The sequence below is a fragment of the Schistocerca serialis genome, chromosome 1 (assembly GCF_023864345.2).
Source record: "Schistocerca serialis cubense isolate TAMUIC-IGC-003099 chromosome 1, iqSchSeri2.2, whole genome shotgun sequence".
Taxonomy (NCBI): Eukaryota; Metazoa; Arthropoda; class Insecta; order Orthoptera; family Acrididae; genus Schistocerca; species Schistocerca serialis.
The window spans coordinates 1,239,841,093-1,239,858,006 of NC_064638.1; the positions used below are offsets into that span (position 1 = coordinate 1,239,841,093).

Genomic DNA, 16,914 nt, shown 5'->3' on the forward strand with positions numbered 1-16,914 from the left:
CCCCCAAACCTAATGTGCCAAATTACATTTCGGGGTGTATCTTACCCCCTGAAAGTGAAACTGGGCACAAAAAAGAAAAATACTTTTTCCATTATTTTGGCTCCTTTACACAGCTACCAAGATCGTTTATTGACTCTGTTCCTTTGTCAGTGTAGAACATCAGTTTTTGAATTCATACAAACTCACTCTTACTGGTACTTGTAGTTTTTTCACTTAGCTTATAGCAGCAGTTCGTTATTACTCATTGTGTACATATTCATGTTACAAAACGTAGAAAACGTTGAAATATTAAAATATAAAGATCACTTGGGGGTACATACCTTACCTTTCGTTTCCACACCTGCCTCCACACTTTTTTTTTTTGGTCATCAGTCTACTGACTGGTTTGATGCAGCCCGCCACAAATTCCTTTCTTGTGCTAACCTCTTCATCTCAGAGTAGCAACCCACGTCCTCAATTATTTGCTTGACGTATTCCAATCTCTGTCTTCCTCTACAGTTTTAGCCCTCTACAGCTCCCGCTAGTACCATGGAAGTCATTCCCTCATGTCTTAGCAGATGTCCTATCATCCTGTCCCTTCTCCTTATCAGTGTTTTCCACATATTCCTTTCCTCTCCGATTCTGCTTAGAACCTCCTCATTCCTTACCTTATCAGTCCACCTAATTTTCAACATTCGTCTATAGCACCACATCTCAAATGCTTCGATTCTCTTCTGTTCCGGTTTTCCCACAGTCCATGTTTCACTACCATACAATGCTGTACTCAAGACGTACATCCTCAGGAATTTCTTCCTCAAATTGAGGCCGGAATTTGATATTAGTAGACTTCTCTTGGCCAGAAATGCCTTTTTTGCTATAGCGAGTCTGCTTTTGATGTCCGCCTTGCTCCGTCCGTCATTGGTTATTTTACTACCTAGGTAGCAGAATTCCTTAACTTCATTGACTTCGTGACCATCAATCCTGATGTCAAGTTTCTCGCTGTTTTCATTTCTACTACTTCTCATTACCTTCGTCTTTCTCCGATTTACTCTCAAACCATACTGTGTACTCATTAGACTGTTCATTCAGTTCAGCAGATCATTTAATTCTTCTTCACTTTCACTCAGGATAGCAATGTCATCAGCGAATCGTATCATTGATATCCTTTCACCTTGTATTTTAATTCCACTCCGGAACCTTTCTTTTATTTCCATCACTGCTTCCTCGATGTACAAATTGAAGAGTAGGGGCGAAAGGCTACAGCCTTGTCTAACACCCTTCTTAATACGAGCATTTCGTTCTTGATCGTCCACTCTTATTATTCCCTTTTGGTTGTTGTACATATTGTATATGACCCGTCTCTCCCTACAGCTTACCCCTACTTTTTTCAGAATCACGAACAGCTTGCACCATTTTATATTGGCGAACGCTTTTTCCAGGTCGACAAATCCTATGAAAGTGTCTTGATTTTTCTTTAGCCTTGCTTTCATTAGTAGCCGTAACGTCAGAATTGCCTCTCTCGTCCCTTTACTTTTCCTAAAGCCAAACTGAAAGTCACCTAGCGCATTCTCAATTTTCTTTTCCATTCTTCTGTATATTATTCTTGTAAGCAGCTTCGATGCATGAGCTGTTAAGCTGATTGTGCGATAATTCTCGCACTTGTCAGCTCTTGCCGTCTTCGGAATTGTGTGGATGATGCTTTTCCGAAAGTCAAATGATATATCGCCAGACTCATATATTCTACACACCAACGTGAATAGTCGTTTTGTTGCCACTTCCCCCAATGATTTTAGAAATTATGATGGAATGTTATCTATCCCGTCTGCCTTAGTTGACCGTAAGTCCTCCAAAGCTCTTTTAATTCCGATTCTAATGCTGGATCCCCTATCTCTTCTAAATCGACTCCTGTTTCTTCTTCTATCACATCAGACAAATCTTCACCCTCATAGAGGCTTTCAATGTATTCTTTCCACCTATCTGCTCTCTCCTCTGCATTTAACAGTGGAATTCCCGTTGCACTCTTAATGTTACCACCGTTGCTTTTAATGTCACCAAAGGTTGTTTTGACTTTCCTGTATGCTGAGTCTGTCCTTCCGACAATCATATCTTTTTCGATGTCTTCACATTTTTCCTGCGGCCACTTCGTCTTAGCTTCCCTGCACTTCCTATTTATTTCATCCCTCAGCGGCTTGTATTTCTGTATTCCTGATTTTCCCGGAACATGTTTGTACTTCCTCCTTTCATCAATCAACTCAAGTATTTCTTCTGTTAGTCGTGGTTTCTTCGCAGCTACCTTCTTTGTACCTATGTTTTCCTTCCCAACTTCTGTGATGGCCCTTTTTAGAGATGTCCATTCCTCTTCAACTGTACTGCCTACTGCGCTATTCCTTATTGCTGTATCTATAGCGTTAGAGAACTTCAAACTTATCTCGTCATTCCTTAGTACTTCAGTATCCCACTTCTTTGCGTATTGATTCTTCCTGACTAATGTCTTGAACTTCAGCCTACTGTTCATCACTACTATATTGTGATCTGAGTCTATATCTGCTCCTGGGTACGCCTTACAATCCAGTATCTGATTTCGGAATCTCTGTCTGACCATGATATAATCTAATTGAAATCTTCCCGTATCTCCCGGCCTTGTCAAAGTATACCTCCTCCTCTTGTGATTCTTGAACAGGGTATTCGCTATTACTATCTGAAACTTGTTACAGAACTCAATTAGTCTTTCTCCTCTTTCATTCCTTGTCCCAAGCCCATATTCTCCTGTAACCTTTTCTTCTACGTCTTCCCCTACAACTGCATTCCAGTCGCCCATGACTATTAGATTTTCGTCCCCCTTTACATACTGCATTACCCTTTCAATATCCTCATATACTTTCTCTATCTGTTCATCTTCAGCTTGCGACGTCGGCATGTATACCTGAACTATCGTTGTCGGTGTTGGTCTGCTGTCGATTCTGATTAGAACAACCCGGTCACTGAACTGTTGACAGTAACACACCCTCTGCCCTACCTTCCTATTCATAACGAATCCTACACCTGTTATACCATTTTCTGCTGCTGTTGATATTACCCAATACTCATCCGACCAGAAATCCTTGTCTTCCTTCCACTTCACTTCACTGACCCCAACTATATCTCCTCACATAGCAACTTAAAAACACAAATAAAAATAATTCGTACCGTATGTGCTTTGCCCAGTATGAGTTTTATTACAAATTCTGAACTCCCGGTTTTACATGGGTTTCATTAAATTGCTTTGGTCATCAGTCCATGTAGTCTCACCTATTTTAATAAGTGTTGATGTTCACTTACTTAGACTTGATGTGTCTTAGATATTCTCCACAATGCCGCATAGTCATTACCTGTAATATGTGTCCCATATCTGTGTACTGGCTACGTTGCGGTCGTTATACGTACACGTTGTTTTACATAACTGTCGCCCTTACTAGTGTTGTTGTAATACTAAGGGAGAAATACCTAAAATATTTGTTGTTAGGTACTTGACAGTGGTCGAGTAAAATCAGTAGTGTCCATCTTCACAATAAACTTGTGAATTCAGTAGAATAGGAATTAAATTTTTATTTCACTTTGTATTTGAGGATTTTTGATGAAGTAAACAGCTTGTCTTTAGTCCATTTGTGCAGAGAGCAGAAGTAATATTTCAGTTCACTATTTTGACAAATACTTTTGTATCTTGTCTCTACAACACGCTACTGAAAACACGATTCGTCCCTTGCCGATGTGTACTAGCAAAAAAAGCCTTTATGGAAGGAAAATAACTGATTTTACTACATTCTTGTAGGCAGGCTCATGCTTCATGTATCTAGTTTTTTTTATTTACAATCCTCTCAGTTTTCTCCCAAACAAAAACTGACTTTCTTTTAGTTCGCAATGATAACATAACCGATTACCTTCATAATACATAATTTAGGAAAATTACAACATGAGAATGGACTGAAAAACTTTCAGAATCAGTGTAGTGCAGTTGTGTATCAGTCTGAGATTACGTGACTGTCATTATTCTTACGTGAAGTTATTGATGAACGACTTATGACAATCAGATAATCAGTGCTTCTTGTAGAACACATACGAGTGTGATTTAATTCCAAGAAATTGTCATTTCAAGACACTAGTATTGTTGCCTCTGTGTAGCCAAAATTTTGCAGAGGGGAAGCACGATAACAAATCTCTTACGTCGATTTAGGAATGTGACGCCTCCAATGATTGTTGTGTCATCTAGGTAACATCCTACCTGACGTTCCCAGAGTAAGTGATTTTAATTCACAGAGGTAACATACACTGGACAAGCAGTGGATAAATATTGAAAGGGTAAAGCATTTTATTTGACAGTTATTTACACGAGAGGATGAGATAATAATGAGAGAGCGAAGCATCAGATGATGATGGAGCGTGGTAGCACCAATGTCCTCTGGTGACGTTACACTGGCTGCAGATCTTCTGGAAACATCCAACTCTTTAAGGTACAGCCATGTCTTCTCATCCGGGGATAGGCTGCACCTGTTGACATGTAGGTTGGGATCATTAGAAAACTCACCGTAAGCGCTACCTCTGGCTGCTGCTCATATGACACTACTAGTTACAGTTTTTGTGTTTCCATGTAACGAAGCCAATAATGTCCAGTTATTTTATTACTGATGAATATCCACAAGTTTTAAACAGATGGAGGGATGGGTAATTATTCCATAATTTCTCCAGTATTGAGTCTAAACCACCAGTGTTAAAACTCGCGGTCTTGCAAAAGTATTCTACATGTTACAGATGTAGTAAGCAAGACCTGTGGCTGATCTCCAACTTATTTTTTCTAGTAACTTATTCATGAAAATATCGGTCTTCGAAAATGAGAGGAACGTAAAGCACGGAAGGCGAAAGACAAATGAATGTAAAATCTACTACAAGCTTAAAATAAATGATTAGTAATATTAGTCACACTTTGTAATGAGAATAATTAGATTCTTCCTGCGTTATGAAGAGGTTCTTTATAAAGTAGGAAGGATCACGAGTATAACTGGATTCATAAGAACACAATAACATCAATATATCATTATCAATGTTAACTCCTCTCGCATGACGAATGTCGATTTTTATCCGTTAAATTGTCACCGGTGTTGGTCACAGATGATGTAACATAGATTTTCATGTGATTCAAGTATTTCCATTCAGAAACTGTTGTTAAATCCAATTATTCTAGGCGATTTCAACTTGTAGAAGTGTGTTTAGTATTTCTCACGATGTTCATAATGAAAAATTTTCTTAAATATGCTAACTGCATAGCATTTACTCGCGACAGATATTTCACACTATTACAGTCGTAATGTAGAGAAGTAGTGTTGATGAAAAATCCCATGTCTTTTGATCTCCCTGAACAAATATTTATGTGCCCTGAAAAATTACATGCACAATGGAAGTGTATTATGGTTATCGTAATGTGGTACCTTGTGTTACGTTCATAAATGAAATTAGATAATTTTCACTAATTGTTATGATGTTTATAGTATTAGCGAAAAAAATCGTACTGAAATGATTTACATTTTCGATTAACTAGTTATGGTACATGAACTAGACCACTACGAAAACTCGTCATAAGTAAGAAAGGATGAGATTCTCAGTTTAAAAATAAAAATAACAAAAAAAAGGAACTATCCGAAGTTCGTCCTCACATTCGACGAGAAATAGAGTTGAGGAGAAAAATACGTTTCTTAAATATCTGTCGGGAAGTGGACCATTCTATAATAAGTTTTACTCTGCCACTAGGTTGACCATTTGACACATTAAAGGCGAAAATTATGTTCATCCTGATCTCCGAAGGTAAACATTTGAACTTAGGGTGAGGACGCTATTTGTGTACTAGGATCAAGACCTCGATGTGCTTTATAATATTAATTTTCCATCAGTGTTGAAAATTTTTGTTGTTTGCCCCTGTGGTTATAGATATTTCTATTTGAAGTTTCAATATTTTTGTAGCTTCTTTTGTATTTTTTAAGTGCCTTTCAGTAGAATGAAGTCATCACAGTCTTGATCGAACCACCACAATCTAGCTTTTACAAGACGGTAACTGCAAATTTGTAGTGCAAGTCCAATTTGTAATCGAATTTTGTGTCTTGAAATTATTCCATATTGTGGTGAAATACGCTAGATGCGCATTTACATCTCCCTTGTATGCGAGCCTATTTGCGTAAATAAAATTTCGACTGTCTTACACCTTATACACATTGCGATGCTGTGTGCTGGACGCGCAGCTGCTCTCTCCTTGTGTAAGCGAAACAAATTCTGCAAGGCGCCCTACAGTATATGCTTTCTTACAGGACGACTTCGAAGAACTGTAGCTCCATTTTCCACAAATCATTTGAGTAAACTCAAGTAGTGTAGTTATGCCGTGTGAAAGTGGCATATTTTCAACATTTGGTGAGAGTAGCTGTTGACATACCAATGTTTGTACAATTTCCTTTCCTTATACGAGGAATTATGCATGATTTTTGTGTCACACGTAGATGGTATCAGACACGGAAGAGTACTGCTGCGCAGATCTCATTAACGATCACGTCCCGAGTGACATGGTACGTCGCCTCTGAGGGTGCACGAATTACACTACTGGCCATTACAATTGCTACACCAAGAAGAAACGCAGATGATAAACGGGTGTTCACTGGACAAACATATTATACTAGAACTGACATGTGATTACTTTTTCACGAAATTTGCGTGCATAGATCCTTATAAATCAGTACCCAGAACAACCGCCTCTGGCAGTAATAACGGCCTTCATACGCCTGGGCATTGAGTCAAACAGAGCTTTGATGGCTTGTACAGGTACAGCTGCCCATGCAGCTTCAACACGGCCACAGTTCATCAAGGGTAGTGACTGGCGTATTGTGAGGAGCCAGTTGCTCGGCCACCACTGACCAGACGTTTTCAATTGATGAGAGATCTGGAGAATGTGCTGGCCAAGGCAGCAGTCGAACATTTTCTGTATCCAGAAAACAACATCCGGTCGTGCATTATCCAGCTGAAATGTAGTGTTTCGCAGGTATCGAATGAATGGTAGAGGCACGGGTCGTAACACATCTGAAATGTAATGTCCACTGTTTGAAGAGCCATCAATTCGAACAAGAGGTGCCCGAGACGTGTAACCAATGGCAACCAATACCATCACGCCGGGTGATACGCCAGTATGGCGATGACGAATACACGCTTCGAATTTGCGTTCACCGCTATGTCGCCAAACACGGATGCGACCATCATGATGCTGTAAACAGAAACTGGATTCATCCGAAAAAATGACGTTTTGCCATTCGTGCACCCAGGTGCGTCGTTGAGTACACCATCGCAGGCGCTCCTGTCTGTGATGCAGCGTCAAGGGTAACCGCAGCCATCGTCTTCGATCTGATAGTCCATGCTGCTGCAAACGTCGTCGAACTGTTTTGAAGATGGTTGTTGTCTTGCAAACGTCCCCATCTGTTGACTCAGGGATCGAGACGTGGCTGCACGATCCGTTACAGCCATGCGGATAAGATGCCTGCCATCTCGACTGCTAGTGGTACGAGGCTGTTGGGATAAAGCACGGTGTCCCGTATTACTCTCATGAACCCACCGATTCCATATTCTGCTAACAGTCATTGGATTTGGCCAACGCGAGCAGCAATGTCACGAACGGTAAACCGCAATCGCGGTAGGCTACAATCCGACCTTTATAAAAGTCGGAATCGTGACGGTACGCATTTCGTCTCCTTACACGAGGTATCACAACAACATTTCACGAGCTAACGCCGGTCAACTGCTGTTTGTGTATGAGAAATCGGTTGGAAAATTTCCCTATGTCAGCACGTTGTAGGCGTCGCCACCGGCGCCAACCCTGTGTGAATGCTCTGAAAAGCTGATCATTTGCATATCACAGCATCTTCTTCCTGTCAGTTAAATTTCGCGTCTGTAGCACGTCATCTTCGTGGTGTAGCAATTTTAATGGCCGGTAGTGTACGCTGGATATGACGTTATCGAGGACAGCCAAAAAACAATTATAGTCCGTTGACGTACCCTGTCACTCAGTATTTGTGGAAGTTTTTCATTTCGTCATTCTTTGTGCCTCGATTTCATTTTACAAGACTGTGTCAATTATGGGAAGAGTTATCATTAACATTATCGTTTTTATCTATGTTAACATGCAGGAGTAGAAGGGAAGTCTTAGGCGTGAAAGAGGAAACTGTTAAAGATGTGGTGGACGATATGATACGGTGATTTTGGTTTTAACAGAGTGCTGAAAGATCTAAATTGAAAAGTAGCTTCTATGGTGGACGCATATATAGGTGACGTGACAAATGTGGGTGAAAGAACGCCAGAAATAGGCAAGCTGGAGCATGGGAATTAACGAATACATCTCCAGGACCATCCTAAATAACAGAATCGAAACACGTATTGCAATAAACAAACTGCCTTTAGTTAGTTGCATATACGTAACATACCTTCACGAATTTAAAGCAACTAAGAAAAAACGGAAAACCGAACAAATGACGAGAGAATAGTTTGCCGATGCTCCTGATGCCAAGCATTGTCCAGTCCCATATATTTAACGTAACCTCTCAGCGATTCTGCAATCTGTTTCAGAGTTTGAATAACGAAATTACACAAAATCTTAGGAAAAAAAAACACCTCCAGAGGCACTAGGGAGACGACGAGCAGGTGTGCGCTAAGGCGTGAGCAACTGATGTGAGGCGACAATTCGAGATACGTACCTCTGTCCTCAGAGACTGCAGTAGGCTGTGACCAACACCAGGACCAGTGGGGGCAATCTTCCACTCAGACTGGAATGATGGCAACCTTCGAAAGAAGAAAATCAACCTTGATGTAGACATTCATGTGAACATTTCAATATTTATCATCTGCGTACAAGGAAATGGTTATACGACATGCGTTACTGCCTTCCTGCATTACGGCTGACAATGCACTAACAAACATGTCACACATGGTCTCTTTCAGCTATAAGTTGCTCCTCATTTGATAGGAGCGGTTAACGTAATCCAAAGAGCCACAGGCAATTTATACTAGTTGATTAAAAAACGTAGTCTAATCACTAGTTGAAAGAGAATACTTAGCAGCTAGTAGAGACTGAGAGCTCTTCCAGTCTTTTAATAGGATTTACATGTACAATTTGTAACACCAATATCGATTAGAAATAGATTTATTCATTAGATTAGATTAGATTAGATTAATACTAGTTCCATGAATCATGAATACGATATTTCGTAATGATGTGGAACGAGTCGAATTTTCCAATACATGACATAATTAGGTTAATTTAACAACATACTTAAGTTAATATAACAACTTTATTTTTTTGTGTTTTTTGTTTTTCTTTATTTTTTATTTATTTTTTATTTTATTTTTTATTTTTTTAAAATATTTTTGGTTTTTTTCTTAATTTATATCTAAAAATTCCTCTATGGAGTAGAAGGAGTTGTCATTCAGAAATTCTTTTAATTTCTTCTTAAATACTTGTTGGTTATCTGTCAGACTTTTGATACTATTTGGTAAGTGACCAAAGACTTTAGTGCCAGTATTATTCACCCCTTCTGTGCCAAAGTTAGATTTAATCTTGAATAGTGAAGATCATCCTTTCTCCTAGTATTGTAGTTATGCACACTGCTATTACTTTTGAATTGGGTTTGGTTGTTAATAACAAATTTCATAAGAGAGTATATATACTGAGAAGCTACTGTGAATATCCATAGATCCTTAAATTAATGTCTGCAGGATGATCTTGGGTGGACTCCAGCTATTATTCTGATTACACGCTTTTGTGCAATAAATACTTTATTCCTCAGTGATGAATTACCCCAAAATATGATGCCATATGAAAGCAATGAGTGAAAATAGGCGTAGTAAGCTAATTTACTAAGATGTTTATCACCAAAATTTGCAATGACCCTTATTGCATAAGTAGCTGAACTCAAACGTTTCAGCAGATCATCAATGTGTTTCTTCCAATTTAATCTCTCATCAATGGACATACCTAAAAATTTGGAATATTCTACCTTAGCTATATGCTTCTGATTAAGGTCTATATTTATTAATGGCGTCATACCATTCACTGTCTGGAACTGTATGTACTGTGTCTTATCAAAATTCGGTGAGAGTCCGTTTACAAGGAACCACTTAGTAATTTTCTGAAAGACAGTATTGACAATTTCCTCAGTTAATTCTTGTTTCTCAGGTGTGATTACTATGCTTGTATCATCAGCGAAGAGAACTAACTTTGCCTCTTCATGAATATAGAATGGCAAGTCATTAATATATAATAAGAACAACAAAGGACCCAATGTAACTATGTATCCGTGTTTAGGAAGTGTTTGTTCTTTGTTAGTTAAAGGACATTGATTTGTGACAGGAAAGTTAAAGTTTGTAATATGTATATTATAAAAGCTAAATGATGTTTAAAAATAATGAAATTTTATAATATATGTATGTTCATAAACAAAAATTTGTATATTGTAAGCTGGTTCATGCGTAGGAAACCTATAATGTGAAAGGTAAAAGCTGTAGGGAAGTCCCTCCGCAAGGAATTGGCTTGGAGTGATGTAAAAGGTGGTTCTGGCGGTCGAACTGGGCGGCTACGTGGTGGGAAAGGTACGCAGTCGGTGGCTAGCCGTTGCACGGTACACATCAAGGTGTCAAGGGAGGCATTTGGAAGCCATTTTGTATGGAAAGTAGCTTAGGATGTGTAAATGGCTGTTGCACAGTACTTTCGGCAATACAGAATGGTTCGAACACGATAAAAATCCGTCGCCAAAAAGAAATTGTAAAGAGCATTCAACATCAAGAGCAGTGGGTAGAGTTAGCCGCCACGTCGCTTGCCACCACCACTTCGCCACTGCTCTAGCAACTTCAGGCACACAGATATGTATTCCAGCGTGGACCAGTAAATTTGTGTGAGTGTTTTCAATAATAATCCAAGTGCTATAAACCCGTGTTTTTAACCCTAACTCCATCCTAATCATGAACGGAAGCAGAATCCCCTCCTAAGTGTGCAGAAAAACGAGTATCATGTTTCTAACTAACTAGTGATTTAATTCTCTGTATTAAATGTGCAAAAATTCATTGCCAGAGAATGTAAAAGTTACTGCCTAAAATACCTGCTTCACTGGTGATGAAAAAGGCACGTAAGTTTAAACTTATTTGAAACGTAATTTAGTATTGATTGTGAACATGAACAATGGTTTCTGTTTTGATTAATCGAGCTGAGTGTTGAGTAATTTGCTTTAAACATTGAAAACATAGATTATGCCAAGTGGGGCGAAAAACTAATGTTGATTGAATTGAGCTTTGCTTCTGATATAATCATAGAGTTTTCCTACAGAGACAGTTTCAGTTTATGGGTCCCCATTATGTTCTTCTCATATCAGAAAGATAATTGGGATATTTATTGCTACTAAAGAAATCTGATACTTTTATGTAAATGGGAGTACAAAAAAGTGTATATGTAGTATTGTTTAATTTTATTTGTGCTATTTATTTGTCAGTTAAGCCAGAACTCTTTTCATGCCCAACTTAAGTTCATTGTTTCCTGCAGTAACATCTCAGTACTGAGTTACATAATGATTGTGATTGTAGCTGTAGTTATTATTATTATCATGAGTGGAGTACAATCTTGCTTTCCATGATAACTGGTTTGTGCATTAGTGATAACTACTGCTACCCACATCTTAGATCGCCCTGTGGTCGTATGTGTCCAGTGTACTACTCAAAGGGAATCGTAATGAAAGACACTACAACTACTAATGTTGAATTTTATTGGAACTAATGTTTGAAATTAATATGCCTAATTAGGCTGGCGACCGTTTATTGTTTCATTCGTATGAACCTTTATACTTTCGTTATACCCAAAGTAAAGCCTGTTTAGTTTTCTATAAATTGCTTTATAATCGAAATTACTGTAGTTGAAGATATCGCTGGGTCAACGTGAGAATACGTAATGGTCTTTAACTTCGGAGCTACAAGCTCTAGAATGTAAGCTGGACAGTGTAATCTGTAATACCAGCACTGTATCAAGTCGTTTGTATTAACTCTTAGGACACCTGCGGTCGTGGGGTCAGCATGAGAAGACGTTGGGGTCGTCTGCTTTCGAGCCACCACGTTCTACAGCGTGCACTGAACAGAGTACTCTGAAACGCTGTGGCAGCACTGGCACGGAGCATTGCATTACATCGTCAGCCCTGCCACAGAGCACCGACTATCCTGCTTTAAGGAGAGATTAAGTCTCCTGACCTTCACGTCCTATACTGCAACGTACAATTTCACTGTCCGCATAATAGAGTCTTTACATAGTAAAATGGCACCGATGGGAATGTTGTGTGACTTGTCCAAGGCATTTGATTGTGTGAGCCATGACATTATGTTACAGAAATTACAATTCTATGGTATAGATGGAATGGCATATGAGTGATTTAAGTCATACCTACAGAAAAGGAAGCAAAAAGTTTCCTTATATGGGTCAACTGATTTAAATAAGTTCGCCACTTCATCTAACTGTGGGGAAATCACATTAGTTGTTCCACAGGGTTCAATCATGGGTCCTCTCCTGTTCTTGATATATATGAACGACCGCCCTTCCTATCTGAAACAATAAGCTGAAATGACACTGTTTGTTGATGATACAAGCATCATTATTAATCCAGTAAAAGAAACTCCAATTGAAAATGATACAAATAAGGTATTTGGAAAAGTCATTGATTGGTTTTCAGCAAATTGGCTTGCTCTAAACTTTGAAAAAACAAACGGCATCCAACTTTCTGCTGCAAATGTACAGTTCCTTCAATAAATATAACCCAGCAAAAGAAGTCATTAGACAGAGTAGAGCATACTAAGTTTTTGGGTGTACATATAGATGATAGTCTTAATTGAAAATTTCATATTTTGGATCATCTAAAGCGACTAGGTTCAGTAGTTTTTGCCGATTTTGAGGATACAGAAATTAGTAAGCTAATATACTTTGCATACATGCACTCTCTGATGTCATACAGAATAATATTTTGGGGTAACTCACCATTTTGACAAAAAGTATTCATTACTCAATCTTTTTAAAATATTGGGAATTCTTACAACAGCCTCACAGTACATTTACTCATTAATGAAATTTGTTCTCAACAACATGGACCAGTTTAAAAACAACATTGACATTCATTATTATAATACTAGGAAAAGGAAGACTTACACTATCCTTTACTCAACCTATCTTTGGCACAGAAAGGGGTAAAATATGCTGCTATAAAAATTTTTCTACAAATTACCAGATGAAATAAGGTGTCTGACAGACAGCAGTAATATCTTCAAAAATAAATTGAAATCATATCTCCTTGACAACTCCTTCTATACCATAGATGAATTCTTGAATAAGAATAAATAAATCTTGATATATAGTATATGGATTTTGTGCCATTTAAAGGAATGGGGTAAATAATACAAATATTATTCTTTAACTCTGCATTGTAAGAAAATCTTGTTTCATATATGCATTTCTTGTGCACTTTACACGTTCCACATCATAATGGCTACCGTACCATGCGATTGATCTATAGAACACGCAACCAACTAACTAACTAACAACACCCTGTCACCTGCTCGTAGCTTCACCGTCTTTCAACTGCTTTCCATGGATGGCCATGACAGCAGCATGCGAACAACCTACCAGATTCGCCGTCTCCAAAACGTTCTTTCCCACACGCCAGGTTGTAAGAAACCCTCTTTGGCAAATCGCTTATGTCAGTATACTTCCACACCTTGGACTGTATAGCATCTATAATGATTCACCACTCGTCCCTGCTCCACTTACTCTTTCACTCCCGCATCACTTGCCCAAAGCGCTACCAGATGGAATACAGTCTCACAGTAGGCAGTGCTCATGAAGGTTTAGCTTATCAATGCCTATACATATGGTGTAATATTATCGCTGGACTGATCCACCATTCGTTTCCGCGCCTGTTATACACTTCAGTTTTCGCATCACTTGTCCAAAAGCGCTACCAGATGGGATTCAGTCTCGCAGAGGGCAATGTTCATAATACCTATAATGCCTAAAAATATGGTGTAACAAAAATGACGGTAGAACTTTTACTGCGCATTATTCACCTATAGGATAGCGCACATATGGATCAGGAAACGCTTCAGTTTCATGTTAGAATATATTGTCTACAACATTTCATATTATATTTCTTTGGGAAAATATTGACAGAACGTATCAGCTTAGCAAGTCTCCTTTCCCTCCTTTAGCACTAATACTTGATTCTAGCGGTGTCGCATTAAATCCCAGATACGCTGATGTTCCCCTGGCTTGTTGTTTCTAAGTATGACAAAGAAACGGCAGAAGGGCCATAACTGTTTGGTAACAGTATTGCAGATATATAATTGGAAACAGCATCCACAGTAAAATACCTATGTGTAATCGTCTGAAGCGAGCGTAGTGGAAACGATACATAAAACGAGCTGTAAGCTGATGCGTACTGAGATTCACTGGACTAGCCCTAACAAAATAAAATTCATCTTGTGGTGTTGCAGTTCTTCTTGTTATGTCCGTACTTTCTACGAAAATAGGAAAGAGGAATTCCACCTTATGCAAGACAATTTTTTTCTGTTTTGTTTCACTCAGACATGTTTCAGCACTTCTGTGCTTTCTTCAGTGGGTTATGTATTATTTCCTAACTGTAAAACTGTTGTAACATATTAACATTTAGCGAAACTTTCGGTACATAATATTTACAGTTGTGAATGAATAATTGTTGTAAAATATTATACATCATTTGTTCATAGTTCACAGTTGAGAAATGTATTAACAACCTGATGCACTGTGTGTTGTTTATAACATTATGTCAAAGTTCTATTTATAGCTTAATTGGCGAAAAGAGTGGATGTATGCATTAGTTTACATACTTACATGATGCTTACATTTATTTTGGTAGCTATTCTGTTTCACAGTCTACAACGTCTCATCTGCAAACGGTAAAACATAATTTTTTATTTCTGTTTATTATGCATTTACAAACGGAAATGATTACATATCAGGTTTTTCGTGTGTAACTTACGGTTTGGATGTTCTGGTGCTTTCTCATATGTTGCTGGCGAATTGAATAGGCTTATTTCGTGGCCTATGGTCGCTTACACTCCACTTCCTCCGATTTTTCAAAACGTAAGCAGAATTTTCACCGGCATTGCGCGTTGTTGTGGCTGTGTGGTATTCATTTGTGTCGTAGTGTTTGGCTGGGTGAGTCGCCCGACTTTGAAGTGTATTTGGCATCTTTCGTGTTTCGTTTTTTTCAGTGTGTGTGTGTGTGTGTGTGTGTGTGTGTGTGTGTGTGTGTGTGTGCGCGCGTTCAGGACTGAGGCAGAAAGAGAGACCACAGATAATGAAATCAGCCTGTTCACTTCGCCAGCGACATATGAGAAAGCGGCACGATATCAAAACTGTAAGTTACACAAAAAATCCTGATATATACTCATTTCCGTTCCTAAACGCACAATAAACAGAAAATTAAAAATTACGTTATGCTGTTTGCAGATGAGACGTTGTAGACTGTGTAGCAGAATAGAATAAAAATCCAATAGCAACGTGTAAGATACGTTAACTAATGAATACATTCAATCTTTACGCCAGTTAAGCTACAAATAGAACTTCGACATAATGTTATAAACAACACACAGTGCATCAGGTCGTTAATACATGTCTCAACTGTGAACTATCAACAAATAATGTGTAATATTTTACAACAATCAATCATTCACAATTGTAAATATTATGCACCAAAAGTTTCACTAAATGTTAATGTGTAACAACTATTTTATAATTAGAAAATAATAAATAACCGACTGAAGATAGCACAAAAAGTGCTGAAATATGTCTGGGTGAAACAAAACAGAAAAAAGGTGCCTTGTATAAGGCGGAATTCCTCGTTCCCAAAATAAAATTCGTACGTGAAAGAGGTGTTTACAAAACACTTATTGGCAGAATCTTGGCTATTAATCGTCAACCTGCGGCTAATGCGACGTGGGATCGAGAGTGGCATGGATGTGTATAGAAGGGTTTTCAATAGGGGCAGGATTCAAAAAGTGAAAAGTGCCTTTTTAGCTAAGTATGAGAACTTGTCGTGCTCCAAGAAATGAATTGGGTGGGAAGTGCACAAACGTACTGGATCTAAAAGGTTTGAAATTTATCCAGTGAATATCTTTTTAAGTTCTATTAGGGTTATACCTCAATATAAAGTATCTCCTTTCGATATTAAAAGCACATCTTGTCATATTATTAGAACGATTATGGATCGAGGTATCCTTTCGAAACATCCATCTAACAGGTCAGTACAACCAGTGGACTGAAACACACCTCGTCTCCCTGGTTTGACGTGTTGTTCTGTAGCCATGGCAACTGTACGGCATAGCTCACACGCCAGTCTACATGTCGGCCTGGGCTGCACCCCGTATGGTTTCAAAAATTCCCAATGTCTTTTCGACCTTGGTATTTCACAGTATTCCGTCTTTTCTAGGGTTGAAAATTGTATTTCTTCTGCACTTGCGTCCAGCGGTAAAGTGTAGATCATAACAATATTTGAGCGTCTTTGTTGTTAAGAATAACGATTCAGTGTTCCTTCGGACATGCATGTATGTCGTAAGCAACATTGCACCCTTCTTCTTAACAACAAAGGCACTGCGTTATCGTGGTTATCTACCGACACCCATCAGCGACTTTCATAAAAAATGTCCTTGCCTTACGGGAATGTCGTAGTGAGTGTAGGAATACGGGCTGTGCCGCAGGAACTACGCCATATGGAAGTTTAGGGCCGTGAGTGAGCCGCGCACGGATGGCCAAAGTGGTTAAGGCGACCACTCCCGTAAACAGGGAAATCTGGGTTCGAGTCCTGGTCCGACTCAAATTTTCTC

General features: G+C 38.7%; 1 protein-coding gene across 1 annotated transcript in view; it reads right to left on the reverse strand.

The window, feature by feature from the left end:
• Positions 1–4,306: 4,306 nt before the first annotated feature.
• LOC126419244 (lachesin-like) overlaps positions 4,307–16,914 on the reverse strand; it is a 325,544-nt gene continuing 312,936 nt past the window's right edge. Inside the window, exons 8-9 of the mRNA XM_050086393.1 lie at positions 8,730–8,814; positions 4,307–4,503 (exon numbers count right to left, since the gene is read on the reverse strand). Coding sequence (XP_049942350.1) covers positions 8,738–8,814 — 77 coding nt within the window. The 3' untranslated portion in view covers positions 4,307–4,503; positions 8,730–8,737. The remainder of the gene's footprint in view (positions 4,504–8,729; positions 8,815–16,914) is intronic.